General features: G+C 39.2%; 1 protein-coding gene across 1 annotated transcript in view; it reads right to left on the bottom strand.

Annotated features, from left to right (window-relative positions):
* Atp7a (ATPase copper transporting alpha) overlaps positions 1–13738 on the bottom strand; it is a 115540-nt gene that overhangs the window by 26364 nt on the left and 75438 nt on the right. The window contains exons 6-14 of the mRNA XM_059250328.1: positions 12619–12782; positions 9801–9962; positions 8492–8568; positions 7839–8064; positions 6338–6571; positions 5222–5313; positions 3237–3364; positions 2074–2228; positions 1723–1857 (exon numbers count right to left, since the gene is read on the bottom strand). Coding sequence (XP_059106311.1) covers positions 1723–1857; positions 2074–2228; positions 3237–3364; positions 5222–5313; positions 6338–6571; positions 7839–8064; positions 8492–8568; positions 9801–9962; positions 12619–12782 — 1373 coding nt within the window. The remainder of the gene's footprint in view (positions 1–1722; positions 1858–2073; positions 2229–3236; positions 3365–5221; positions 5314–6337; positions 6572–7838; positions 8065–8491; positions 8569–9800; positions 9963–12618; positions 12783–13738) is intronic.

The raw sequence follows: 13738 nt of genomic DNA, 5'->3' as shown, positions 1-13738 counted from the left end.
GATCATGTTTTTCCCCTTTCCAAAGAGCTGAGACAGAAGTATAATGTTCTGTCTATACCCATTCAAAAGGATGATGAAGTTTGTACTCCGAGGACACTACAAATCCCAGCAGCTTGGCCAAGTGGTCCAGGTGCACAGGAAGCGATATGTCATCTACACTGAATGAGTGCAGCCAGAAAAAGCTTATGGCACAACTGTCATCCATGTGGGCATCCACCTCAGCAAAGTGGTTAGCACCAGGCTAAAGCCGGACAAAGACTACAAAAAAATCCTGGAAAGGAAAGCCAAGTCTCAACAAGTTAGAAATGATTGAGAAGATACAGGAGTAGAGGAATCTCTTGTACAACTTTCATTAAAGACTGCCTAAGTAAAATAAATAAAGTGAGGCACATCACAACAAGTTATGCAAAATGAACATTATAAAATGTCACTACCAGCTAGGCATGTTGGCTTACACCTTTAGTCTCAGCACTCAGGACACAGAAACAGGCAGAAGTTCAAGGCTAGCCCTGTCTCCATAGAGAAATCCAGGGCAGTCAAGGGCTACAAGGTGAGAGCCTGTCTCAAAAATACTATTGAGCACACTGAAATATTATTCTGTCCTACCTGAACAGTACACCCATGTTACATATATAGCATCTGCCCTTAGCAACCTACTAGCTGTCTCCTGGTTATTAAATAGTTACTGAAGTATTGCGCACTTGTGTAGAACACTTGTTTTATTCAATTGTGTTCCCAAAGTGTAAAAGGATCATGATGACAATTTAGATATGACAGAGAGATGCCGAATATGCTTCTTCTAAGGGAAAAGATTAAAGTTTTTGATTATAACGACAGAAAAAAATCATATGCTAAGCTTAACTAGGATCTACAATAACAAATCTTCTATTCACAAAAATGTGAAGGACAAAACAGAAAATTGTGCTGGTTTTGCTGTCATATCTCAGAACTACACAGGCCATAAGCACAGGGCATGACAGTGCTTAGTTAAGATGGAAAAGGCAGTCAATCTGTGTACAGGGGTCTGTATAGGGGCCTGAGGTGGCACATACAACATTAGGTAATATCTGTGGTTTCTGACATCCACTGGGGCTCTTAAAATATATTCCCAAAATGAAGGAGGGAGTGTTATACTGGGAATTTCTTCTTTAGGTTTGTCTTTTCTTTTCCATTCTCGTCTTCATTTCCTTTTCTTTCTTTTCTTCCCTTCTTTTTCCTTCTCCTTCTTTTTGATACTGAGGATACACACTCAGGGCCTAACAAATGCTGGGTAGCATTCTACCACCTACACTCTCAGACAATACTGCTCATTTCCAAAGTCTGTTTATTTGGTTCACCCCTGGCTGGTCTGGTAGTCACAAAGGTTGGCCCTAAACTCACAGAGATCTGCCTCACTCTGCCTCCTGACTGCTAAGATTAAAGGCACGCATCTCAAGATCATGTATTTATTTTTCTTATGTGTCTGTATTTGTGGGTGGGTATGTGAAGATGAGCACAGGTACACTCAGAAGCCAGAGGCACCAAATTCTGCTGCAGCTGGAGTTACAGATGGCTATGATTTGCCCAATGTAGGTGCTGGGAATCTAACTCAGGCCTCTGCAAGAGCAGTATGTACTGCTGAGCCATTTTTTCCAGCTCCTCAAAATTATTTTTACGTAATTAGCTCTATAAAGACTCACAAAGTGTTTTGCACATAGTCAAGAGTTGTTGCAAGTCACTTACAGGAAAGTAGGTTTCCACAATTTCAAAATTTTGAAATCCAATTATAATCCACACCAAGAGGGTAGCAATGGAAACCAAGACGATAAAAGGAACAAAGTAGCCACTGAGTTGGTCTGCAAACTGCTGGATAGGAGCCTAGAATTTAGAATAATAGGAATAATAATAATGAGTGTCTTGAAGTCTCTTTTCTCATACTGAATACAGAATATATTTGGTAGTTATCATAGACAGAAATGTTTTAATAAACTCCACATGAATGCAAGTAGATCAAAAGAAAATGCACATCAAGCTCCATACTAGAAAGCTTTAAGGAAAAGACCTTCTGCTGCTTTTCCTAGGGGACTAGGTTACCTTGGATGTTTGTGCTTCCTCCACCAGTTTGACAATCTGAGAAAGGGTGGTGTCTGCTCCCACATGGGTTGCTCGGATAAGGAGGGAGCCATTCTGGTTAATGGAACCCGCGATCACTGTGCTGCCAGGTTTCTTAGCCACAGGCATCGCCTCCCCTGAAGGAAGAGGAAAACAAATCAGAGAACAAAAGGGATTACTATCCTCTTGAAACATAGGGTTATGCATTCACTATCAACAAATACCTAGAAAAGACATTCTTCTCGAACTAGAATCTGGACACTTGCAAAGGTAAAATTGCCCTTCCTTTTTCGCACCTGTTTTAGGCCAAACACAGGGATCTAGACTTTGAACTGGAAAAGCTGACGATGTTAGCTCTTGTTTGACAGATACTTTAGGAGCTTCCCTCTACTCCTAGAGCAGAAGTTCTCAAAGGGCATTTGGAAATATGGGAGCGTGTTTTTCTTTGTAACAGTGTGGGGGAGGAGTAGGGTGCTGCTGCTACTGCTTAGGAGACCAGGGTCAGTATCACTACATTATACTCTATAGCCCAGGACATAGAACTAAAAACTTCTCATCCAAACTGGCCATAGCAGACCACTGTGAAACAGAGTCCAGAACTAATAAATAAACTGAGCCTCTCTTAGGACTACCAGAGGTGGGAGAGCTGTTATTTTGATTCTGATCCACTCTGCTAGCCAAGATTTCTAAACATCTTCCAGTTCTGCTTTCTTCAAGCTGCCCTGATGTGGAAAACTTGGTGCTCTGGTCTAGCTTTGACTACATCAACTGCTAAGGCAGGAAAAGAGAATATTTATCTGCCCTGGGAAATTTGCCAATCAACCTGGTTCTACAAGGCACTGAATAACTTTGTTTTTGTGCATTCTAGTAATTAAGAATCTTCAGCGGGGGTGCTTGGGCAATGGTTCAACAGTTAGCAGCACTGGCAGGCCAAACACTCATATGCATAAATAAAAATCAATAAATCTTTAAAAAAAGAATCTTCAATGCTTAGTCTTCAACAAGATACCTAAAAACATAGTAAACCCTAGGAAACTGAAGGTAGTCTTTAAAGAGCTGATATTCTTTGCTCATGATTTATATATTTATTGGTTCTCCTTTAGTGTCTGCTTACTTTCATGTCACGATCGTCTGACAGAACATACCTGTGATGAGGGACTCATCTACCATAGAATGTCCTTCAATAACACGGCCATCCACTGGAAACTTGCCTCCTGGAACCACCTTAATTATATCTCCACGCTGTACAAGTTCCACATCCACTTGTTCTTCACTGTACATGAGTTAATATAAAAAGTGTCATGGCATCTGCTTCTTAGTCTAACCTACACACATACATCTAGAGATCATTCCAAGCTTATAGCTCCATAATTCCTACCACCAGAACCTAGGACCAACATTTATGCTTGCAACAACTATCTATTAGTTTTACTCACTATTAGTAATGAACAAACTCTTGGCCCTAAGCAGATACTCTAAATATTTATTCAATAATCACTGAATAATGGAAAGCTTAAAAAAATAATGCCATAGTCAAGCATGGTAGCATACATCAGTAATCTCAGCACTTGGGAAGTGGAGGCAGGAGGATCATGAGTTCAAAGTTATCCTGGGCTATATACAGTGAATTCAAGATCAGCCTGTGTTACATGAGACCCTTAGTAGTTATACATAATTTCCATCAGGTATCTTATGTTTCTTTTTAAATAGACAGCTCCTTCATTCCTTTCTTCCTTCCTCCCTCCTTTAGTCAAAGGAGGAATCACTAAGGGAAAAAAATAAAGTAAGTACACAGTGGCAGAGTACTTGCTTGGCATACTTAAGGACCTCAAGTCGTTTCCTAACACCAGAAAAATCCTGGAGCCACAAAGCAAGACCTTATATTAAAAGATGAGGATGGTAAGAGATTGGCCCACGTACTCTCAAAGCCATGATCTGGGCTGGAGAGATGGCTCAGGGGTTGAGAGAACTGAATGTTCTTCAAGAGGACCCAGGTTCAATTCCCAGCACCCACATGGCAGCTCACAACTATCTGTAACTCCAGTTCCAGGGACCCTGACACCCTCACACAGACATACACGCAGACAAAACACCAATACACATAAAAATAAATAAATCAATAAATAAATGAATTGTTTACTTCTGGAAGTTTCCATGTAATATTTTTGAAGTGTGTTTGATCTCAGGTAACTGAAACTGTGAAAAGGGAAATCCCAGATAAGAAGAGGTGGGGAGATGCTGTATTTAAGAGAGTGGAAATGGGGAAAACTGAGACCCTTCACCCCAAAGGTAAGCGCATAAGGCTTGGGGGCCTACAGGCTCCCATTGGGGCGTCTGAGACAAGGGCTAGCAAGAACTAGGAAAGTCTGGGCAGCAGACACAGCTCAATGGTGGAGCTCTGCCCAGCCTGTGGGAACCCTCAGGTCTTGCTCCTCCAATAAACCTAGAAAGCGCCGGGCGGTGGTGGCGCACGCCTTTAATCCCAGCACTCGGGAGGCAGAGCCAGGTGGATCTCTGTGAGTTCGAGGCCAGCCTGGGCTACCAAGTGAGTTCCAGGAAAGGCACAAAGCTACAAAGAGAAACCCTGTCTGGAAAAAACCAAAAAAAAAAAACAAAAAAAAAAACTAGAAAGCTTAAAGATGGTGGTGGTGGCACATGCCTTTAATCCCAGCATTCAGGAGGCAGAGGCAGGTGGACCTCTGTGAGTTTGAAGCCAGCCTGGTCTACCAGGACAGCCAGGACTGTTTCACAGAGAAACCCTGTGGTATTTACTTCCTGTTTCAACAACAGAAAGATGAAAGAGCTGGATGAAATAAAGTATGATAGGAGAGGGATAATTGCTAAATCTGAGTGGCAGGTTATGTGGGTTATGATATTCCTTCCTTCTGGATACAGCTCATAAGAAGTTACAAAAGAGAGTCCGTAAGCTGGCTCAGCAGCTAAGAGTGCTTGCTGCCAAGCCTAACAGCCGGAGTGCTATCCCTAGGACCCACGTGGGACGAGGAAACTCCCACAGGCTGTCTGTCCTCTGACCTCCACACATGTGCCATTGCATGTGTGTACTCACCACAATAAAATTAAGGTAATAAAATGTTTAAAACAAGTTACAAAAGGAAATGAAGATAAATACCTAAGGAGGAGATTTTCAGAGTTAAGAGTTACAACAGTTGCTTCTGTTGCTTGGAGTGAAATTAGCTTTGCAAGAGCTTCTGAGGTTTTACCCTATAAATTAAAACACAATAATGATGCTAAGAAAGAAAATATTTAAACCTTAAAGATATAATCTTAAACATTCACTCAAACATCAGCTTAACATATGATCAGAAAAACATTTACATTGAAATACTAGTATCTTATAAAGAGCATTTTAAAAGTACCAAGCATAATTTATGAAGAAATATGATTATTAGAAAAATATCAGGAATCTAATTCATACATGAGCAAAGCACATGAGTAGGTAGATCATTCAAGAAGGAATATAAATACTCAACATATAGGAAAATGTTTATCCAGAAACTCAAACTAAAGCCACCTTGTAATTCTATTCAACATCTACTAACTTAGCAAGGATTTAGTTAGGATGCAATGCTGTAGTAAAAACTACTTTGCTGACAGACCCTCACTGGCAAAATTTCCCACAGTTTATAGCATGACACCATGAAAAGATACATGCCATTTAAGACAGCCATCATATCCTTTCTAATTGCTCCTAAGGCACTCAGCTCAGAGGAGATGACTATTAGACATGAATATGTTCAGTGGAGGATTATCTAAAACAAAAATTTGGAAAAGAAATTGAGAAGAAAACTAGAATGGGTTAGTAAATGAGAGCACAGTGACTTGACAGAAATAGCAAGTGATTGTCTAGACTGTAGTCAGGAAAAAACCTGTACAGTGAGTGCTTTCTACTCTGCTAACATAAAGTTACATGGAACAGGATTAGAAACTGACTTTCATCACAGCATGGGAGCATGGATGGCTTTTGACAACAGTTTCAAGCCACATGGCCAAGTCAGTTCTTAATTAATAATCTGATATGATAAATAAGTACTTCTCAAATGTCTCTTATAAAGTACCATGGGTATACTATCCTCGGCAGTAATTTAAATTTGATATGTTTCCTGAAGATACTGTTAAAACTAAAATGGTTAACTACATAAATCAATACATATTTCTAATAAATGGTCTAGAAAATATTAAGGTCTTTGATCCAATATTTTAATAAATGTAACCTTTCTTACTTTACCTTTGCTATATGTTCCAGCCATCGACCTAGGGCAATAAACACAAACAGCATAGGAGGTGTATCAAAGAAGGTAATAGGGTTCACTCTGGCTCTCTCATACATTGCGACCAGAAGAATAACCAGAGAGTAGGCAAATGCAATGGTGGTTGCCAGCACAATCAGCACATCCATATTTGCTGTCTTATGCTTCAGTGCTTTGTAAGCCTGAATGTAGAAGTACCAGCCTCCACAGAACTGTAAGAGAAGAGTGATAATTATGGATTTCTTTAGACACTGAAATGCATATGTATACCTAAATAAACTTAGCATAATAAGATATCAATGTTCGCATCCTTTGCCTTTTAACCAATCCATAAACACTAAGAGGATTTTGTTGTTATTGTTGTTATAGAGCCTCATAGGTATCCCAGGCTGGCCTTGAACTTGACAAGATCCTCCTGCCTCTGTTTCCCAACTCCTAGGATTACAGGCATGCACCACTACATCTGGCTGTAAGGGGGAGATTTTGAGCTAGAGCAGAGTTATGTGCAGAACAAGGGCTTCAAACTGCTGTGCAAGACAGCAAGGGACATCCTCTATGATCCAGAGGATACTTCATTCCATAAAGAAGGTCAGATGGCTCTGGCATTCTTCTTTGTGATGCTAGTCTAAACAAGTAAACTAGGAAGCCAATTTATACTTTTTTAAAGGGCATTTTTAAATATATAAAACTTAGCCCCTTTCCAAAAGTCAATCACAAGCCGTGGCTTCTGTTGAGAAGTATAACAGGAGAGCTTGTCTTTCATTAGTGCAATTGGCATTAATTAGTTGCTAGTACTATTTATTACCTTTTGTTTTATTTTTGTTTTTTTGGTGGTGCTGAGATTGAACCTGGAGCTCTTAGTATACTACACTATTAATCTACCAATGAACTACACCCTTAGCCCTCACTTTTAAACCATTAATGGAGATCAAATAAAGGGGAAAATCTTATTAAATAGAAGTGTAACTTTTTACAGCAAAAAAATTATCTCAAAATAAGGGTAGAAAAGTGTAGAGAGTAAATAACTAAAGAATAAAAAGGAAATGTAAAATTATATATGACAGCAGACAGGAATACCCGGTTTAAAAAAAAAATCAAACTTTTTTTTTTTTTTTTTTTTTTGGTTTTTCAAGACAGTGTTTCTCTGTGTAGCTTTGCGCCTTTCCTGGATCTCGCTTTGTAGACCAGGCTGGCCTCGAACTCACAGAGATCTACCTGCCTCTGCCTCCTGAGTGCTGGGATTAAAGGCGTGCGCCACCACTACCCGGCAAAAATCAAACTCTTTTTCTCTACTTTATGAAATAATATTCTCAGGGATTAAATGGAATATATTAGCTACTTTAATTATTCATAAAGTAACCAGTATAAAATGATCAGACTTCTAGCTGTTATCTATTTAACAATGGAAAATAACAGTGCCTACCACAATTTGGTTATTTTTTCTTTATTAACAAATATACTTGCTAATATGTTACTTGCCTGTACAGGTAGACATAGTAAAAGGGACAGCAAATTCATAATGGACAATCCTGGCAGGATCTGACGCTCCAGGAACATAGAAGAATGGATCTTGATCATTTCTTCATTACTCATACTCTGATTATGGTGAAGAGTTGCAAGGTGGTGATCCATAACCATCATATATATCATCAGCCCCATTACAGGGATACAGAAAAACAGGCTCACAAGGAAAGACCTTCTCCATCTTATATGGGAAACATTAAAAAAAAAAAAACACATTTTAGTGAGTACCTAAAAGTTAAATATTCTATGCACTATAGAGAAACCCAGATTGTAACCATCTCACCCAGTGTAAGTATGGTATCATGGGGCTGCAGCAACGGCTCAGCAGTTAAGAGCTCCTACTGCTCTGGCAGAGGACACAAGTTCAGTTCCCAGCACCCATGTCAACTCACAAGCACCTATAACTCCCATACCAGCAGATCCAATGCCCTCTTCTGTCCTCCGCAGGCTCCTGCATATATGTGGCATACATTCACACATACACATATCCATAATTTTTTTTAAAGTAAATCTTAAAAAATGCTATAGTAAAAATTGACATGCTAACAGGTTGTTAAATTTCTAAAAGGAACTGAAATGCTTTTTATTGACAATATCAAAGTACTTACTGTGTTATTTCTCGTTTATGATCTAAGTGACTGGCTGACCGATCTTTCTTGACCAAAGCAGCTTCAAAACCTAAGCTCTAAGAAAATTTATAAGAAAAATGTCATTTCACTCAATGCAGAGATACTCTAAACCATGCTGTTATCACATAGAACAATTCAGTTCAATTCCTGAGTGAAAGTCATTCTGGGGACTAGAAACATGAAGCTGTCCAGAGCTTTCTGCCCTTGACTGCTTTGGTCTCTAATTCTGCAAGGACATTAATAGCTCATTGATTTCAGCAGCTGTCTCTTCTGCTGCTCTCAAACTAGCAATTTCACTCACGTACTGTAGAGGTTTTCACTGACAGTGCACAAAAGCTAGCACTATATTACATACATTGACCAAGGCCTTCCTGCCGAGTTTTCATTCTTGTTCCACCATAAAAAGAACAGGGAAAAATCCTTTTCCCCAGTACGACTAAGTATAAACAGATAACTACAGCAAAGTAAGACGCACACATACACAGACAGTTACAGACACCGTGTTTTCAACTGCTAGAGAAACAGCTGCCATCTTCTAGCTGTTTAGCAGTGGAACATGGTGAAAAGAGCATGTGAGCTCTGGAGGCAGAGTGATCAGGACTTCTCAAGTTGCTTCACCTCTGAAATAAGATGGCAGCCAGCCCTGCTGCGAGAATTCAGAACTGAGTACCTGCTGAGGGTGGCTATGGTAGGTACTCAGTAACGGCAGCTTCACAGATGTCAATGGTAATGCAGCCTAAATGGACCGGGTATTCACTCAACTCTAATATGCTTTCACTCATCAGAACACCAATTTCACAGCACACTGAAACTTTGCACCTATATGTATTACTGCTTAAGACACACTGAAGAACACAAGATGAACTTAGCACAAAGAAGAGGTTTGGCATTTTAACTTTTACTTTAACTTGAAAGTGGTTTTGTTTTATTTTGTTCTGCTTTGCTTTAACAAGCCATAACACATCTAGCATGATGCTTTAATTTCATAGTGATTAGCTTGGACTTTCCTTATAAATTACACTTTATATCCTTTTACTAAATACTTTGATTGTTCATTTCAGCTTAAGTCTGCTCATGATTTAATAGTGCAAATGTACCTTTGCCTAAATTTCCCTGACGAAGGTCATTGGTCGGGGGAAACAAAAGCAGACACACTTACACTAACGTTCTTATGTGGAATAGTCAAAGTGGTTAGAGACTTTTTATTGTCTCTAATGTAAACCAGATGTGATTCCAGGAAGTAGTTGACAGGAAAGGTAAGACAGAAAAGCAAAGTCATGGTACTTACTTCAATGGTATGGATAATATCTCTGGGACCAATAATTTCTGGATCATATTTAATATGTGCTTTGTTGGTTGCCAAGGCCACAGAGCAGTAGAAGATTCCTTTGTGTTTTGTGAGAGTAGACTCAATTTTATGGACACAGGACGCGCATGTCATTCCTCTCACCTGTTTAAAAACAAAGCCTTTGTTACTGAAAATATCTCTTTTCTTCAATTAAATTAGAATTTAATAATTCTAACTAAAAGGACTATCATAACACAGGATCATCTTACAAGGTTTTATCTGTGTACGTAGTGTACTTTTGATATGATCATTAGAATTCTGTTTTTATGAGGGACTGTCAGCTCTGATGTATTCTCAGGGGTAATGAAAAAGATCCAGAATTGGTTCTAAAGATAACTGTACTATGCTACACATATACTAAGAACTATGGAGTTGTACATCTTTAATGAGTAGATTATACAGTATGAGAGTTATATCTTAGTTTGATAAAAATTTAATAAAGAATTCTATTTTTGGTTGTATACATATATGGTGTGCATGTATATGTGTTCATGTGTGGGAAGTTGTGTGTCTACATGTACACACATGTGTAGAGGCCAGAGGTTGAAGTTGAGTATCTTACTTAACTACTCTATTTTATTGACTGGGATTACTGAGGCAGTATCTCTAGCTGAACACAAAACTCACCTTTTCTGGCTTCCAAGGGCACCCTAATACATGTGACATATATTTAAGCATACACACACACACACACAAAAAAAAAAAACTTTTAAAAATTATGTTATGTGTATGGGTGTGTTTTGTCTACATATATGTCTTTGTAGCACATGTGTGTATAGTGCCCTTGCAAGCCAGAAGAGGGTGTGAAATACCCTGGGACTGGAGTTATAGATGGTTGTGAGCCTCTATGTAGGTGCTGAGGTTTGAACCTGTGTCCTCTAGAAGAGCAGCCAGTGTTCTTAACTGCTAAGCCATCTGACCAGACCAATTAAAAACTTTTAAGTGAATAAGGGCTAGAGAGATGGCTCAGTAGTTGAGAGCACTTGCTGGTGGTACAGAGGACCCAAGTGGGTTGACACAACTGCCTGTAATTCCAGCTCCAAGGAATCTGACATCCTCCTCTGGCCTCCTGCCGGTACCTGCACACATGTGAATATATACAGAAACACACACACATATGTACAAATAAAACTATTTTAAGTAAGTAAAAAGTTAAGTAAATACCTCTAAAATTCCTCCATAAAAGCAAGAAAAATTTTTAACTGTCTTAACCAATTTGTTTTTCATCTTGTAGATATCCAAGAAGCATTTATTCAAAACCAAATCTGAGGAATTTTGATAAAAACAGCAAGTTGTGAGGCATTACAATCTGTTGCATTCTCTTCTCTTCCTCTCCATCTGTGGGCCCACAACCATGAAGAAAAACAACAGTGTAGCCACTGGACATCCCAGAACAAAGAGTTCATTCAGAGCCTCCTTTCTAGAGAACTGTTATCATTTCACCTGTCAGGTGGTTCCTGGAAATCGCCCCTGCAAGAATGTCTGCCCTGACCAGATGACCGGAATGAGTGCAAAAAGCCTCCTTCTTGGGAACATTTCTTAGCGAGGAATGGTTTCATTATTTAGGGGAAGTAGATATGAGCTCCCATTCCCAACCAAGAAGTTATTTCCAATTAACAACTATCAGTAAAGGAGAAATTAGTTTTTTCAAGAGTCTCTGTGTAGCCAAACTCCCTTAAGTACAGGCCCTATGCCCCACAGTAGATGGCCAACACAAAACAAACAAAAGTACTTTTGGAGATTTGTTGTCTCATATTGCTTTGTTTATACTTTCTTTTTAACCTTCCTGATCTTTTTCTAGTATATTATGGCTTCTGATTTTGTGTTTTTATGGGTTTGTCTGTGTGTGTATCCACATGCATGCCTTTCTCGTGCTCTTTACTAGTTTCTTTTTTGCTAGTTCATCCATTTTGTCTGATTCTTGTTGGTCTTCTCTATCTGCCTGTCTCTTTTCTACTTGGAAGTTGGGGAGGATCTGGAGGAGATGTGGGGAGGGAAAACCATGATCAGAATATACTGTAGGAAAATAACTTTATTTTAAATAAAATAAATATACTTTGTTTGTTTGTGTTTTACAATTTTTATTTTTATTTAATTCATTAGTTCTTTGAGAATTTCATACAAGTATTTGGATCATATCACCCTCGCCACAACTCTTTCTACATCCACACCCCCTTCTCTACCCAACTTTTTGTGTCCTCTTGTTTTTTTTTTAAACCCATCAGGTTCAGTCTTTTCCTTTACACTAGAGTTACTTTGGTACAAAGCTAGTTTACCTTTTTCTTTCATTTCCCTTTCCTTAAGGCAGTGTTTCACTATGTAGTCCAGGCTGACCTCAAACTTCCAGGAATCCTCCTGTCTCTGCCTCCCAATACTGAGATTAGGAGTATACACAACCACACCCACTATTTTCAAGCATTTATTTACATGTGGTGTTCGAGGATGACTTTGCAGTCAGTTCTCTCCTTTCACCGTGTAGGTCACAAACACCAGCCTCTGCTCATCAGACTTATCGGCAAACACCTTTACTGGCTGAGCCATCTTGCCAGCCCCCACCCCCATTTTCGGTTTTTAAAAGATAATGATTCTATTCCATGCCTGAAGATTGCCATTAACTCATACCTTCTATCTTCTAGTTTCCTTCATTTTCATTATATGCCCTATTTTCCAAGTTTTTAGTTACTTAGACAATTTTTCTGTGAAAGCTGCTCCAAGTTCCAGTCAGAAGTCTATTACTCATGTAACAGTTCCTACTTACAACAAGCTCCAAAACGCCATCCCCTTCTTCAGCATCTTCTATCACCGTGGCTCCAAATCCAAGCTCTCGGATAAACTCTGCTATCACTGGGGGCTGGATGACAGCTGGATTATATCTTACTTCCGCTTTGCCAGCCATCAGGGCCACAAGTACAGAATATATTCCTGGGAAGATTGATAAGAAAAACAATGCAGGTACTAAGTTTTACAAAAAGAATGATATTATAGCTACTTCTCATATTTTTAGTTAACTGCAGAAGTATTAAAGGAAAATTTGCAGAAATTGACTACTCAACTTTTTATACAAGTCTTAAATCCAAACAATTTAAAACTGTTTTTAAAGGTAGCCTTAGTTCCTTAAACTTACTATACAAAGTTTTAATTATATATGTGTAAAGGGGAGAGCAATATGATACACCTTCACTGAGCTTAAACAATTATCAATAACACTTGGCTCACTTGTTTTTGTTCAAGGAAGGGTCTCACTATGCAGCCCTAACTGGCCTGGAACCTGCTCTGTAGACCAGGCTGGCCTTGATTAGAACTCACAGACACCTACCTGCCTCTGTGTCCCGAGTGCTAGGATTAAAGACATGCACCACCACACCTGGCTCATCCTTTTATTTTATTTTATCTTTTTTAGAGACAGAATCTTGCTGTTGCTCAGACTAACATAAAATTCCTAGACACAAGCCGTCTTCCTGCCCCAGCCTCCCAGATGGCCAGGAGCACAGGGGCTACAACAACTGGGTCTTGTTTATCTATACTATTATTGATTCTACTCCCAGACCTCTATCCAGATAATGTGGAAGCAAATCCCAAACACCCTAGTACTTTGTGTGCAAATATTTAGATATGAATCTCCAAAATCTCCTTAGAAACAGTATGTATTTAGCTTTCACGAGGCCCTGAGCAGACAATTATAACTGGCATTGACATTGTCTCATGAAAAGATTTCTGTAATGGTTCTCAAATAGGAACTGTCCAAACTTCCTCTGCATTCATTTGCTTGTCAACATTCATTTATCCCCCCCTCTCCCTCCCTCCCTCCCTCCCTCCCTCCTTTCCTTTTCTTTTTGAAATAGGATCTCACATGTCGTCTAGCTGTCCTGGAACTGGCT

The sequence above is a fragment of the Peromyscus eremicus genome, chromosome X (assembly GCF_949786415.1).
Source record: "Peromyscus eremicus chromosome X, PerEre_H2_v1, whole genome shotgun sequence".
NCBI classification, from domain to species: Eukaryota; Metazoa; Chordata; class Mammalia; order Rodentia; family Cricetidae; genus Peromyscus; species Peromyscus eremicus.
The sequence above is the reverse complement of the archived record's forward strand: the minus strand, read 5'-3'. Positions and strand labels throughout refer to the sequence as shown.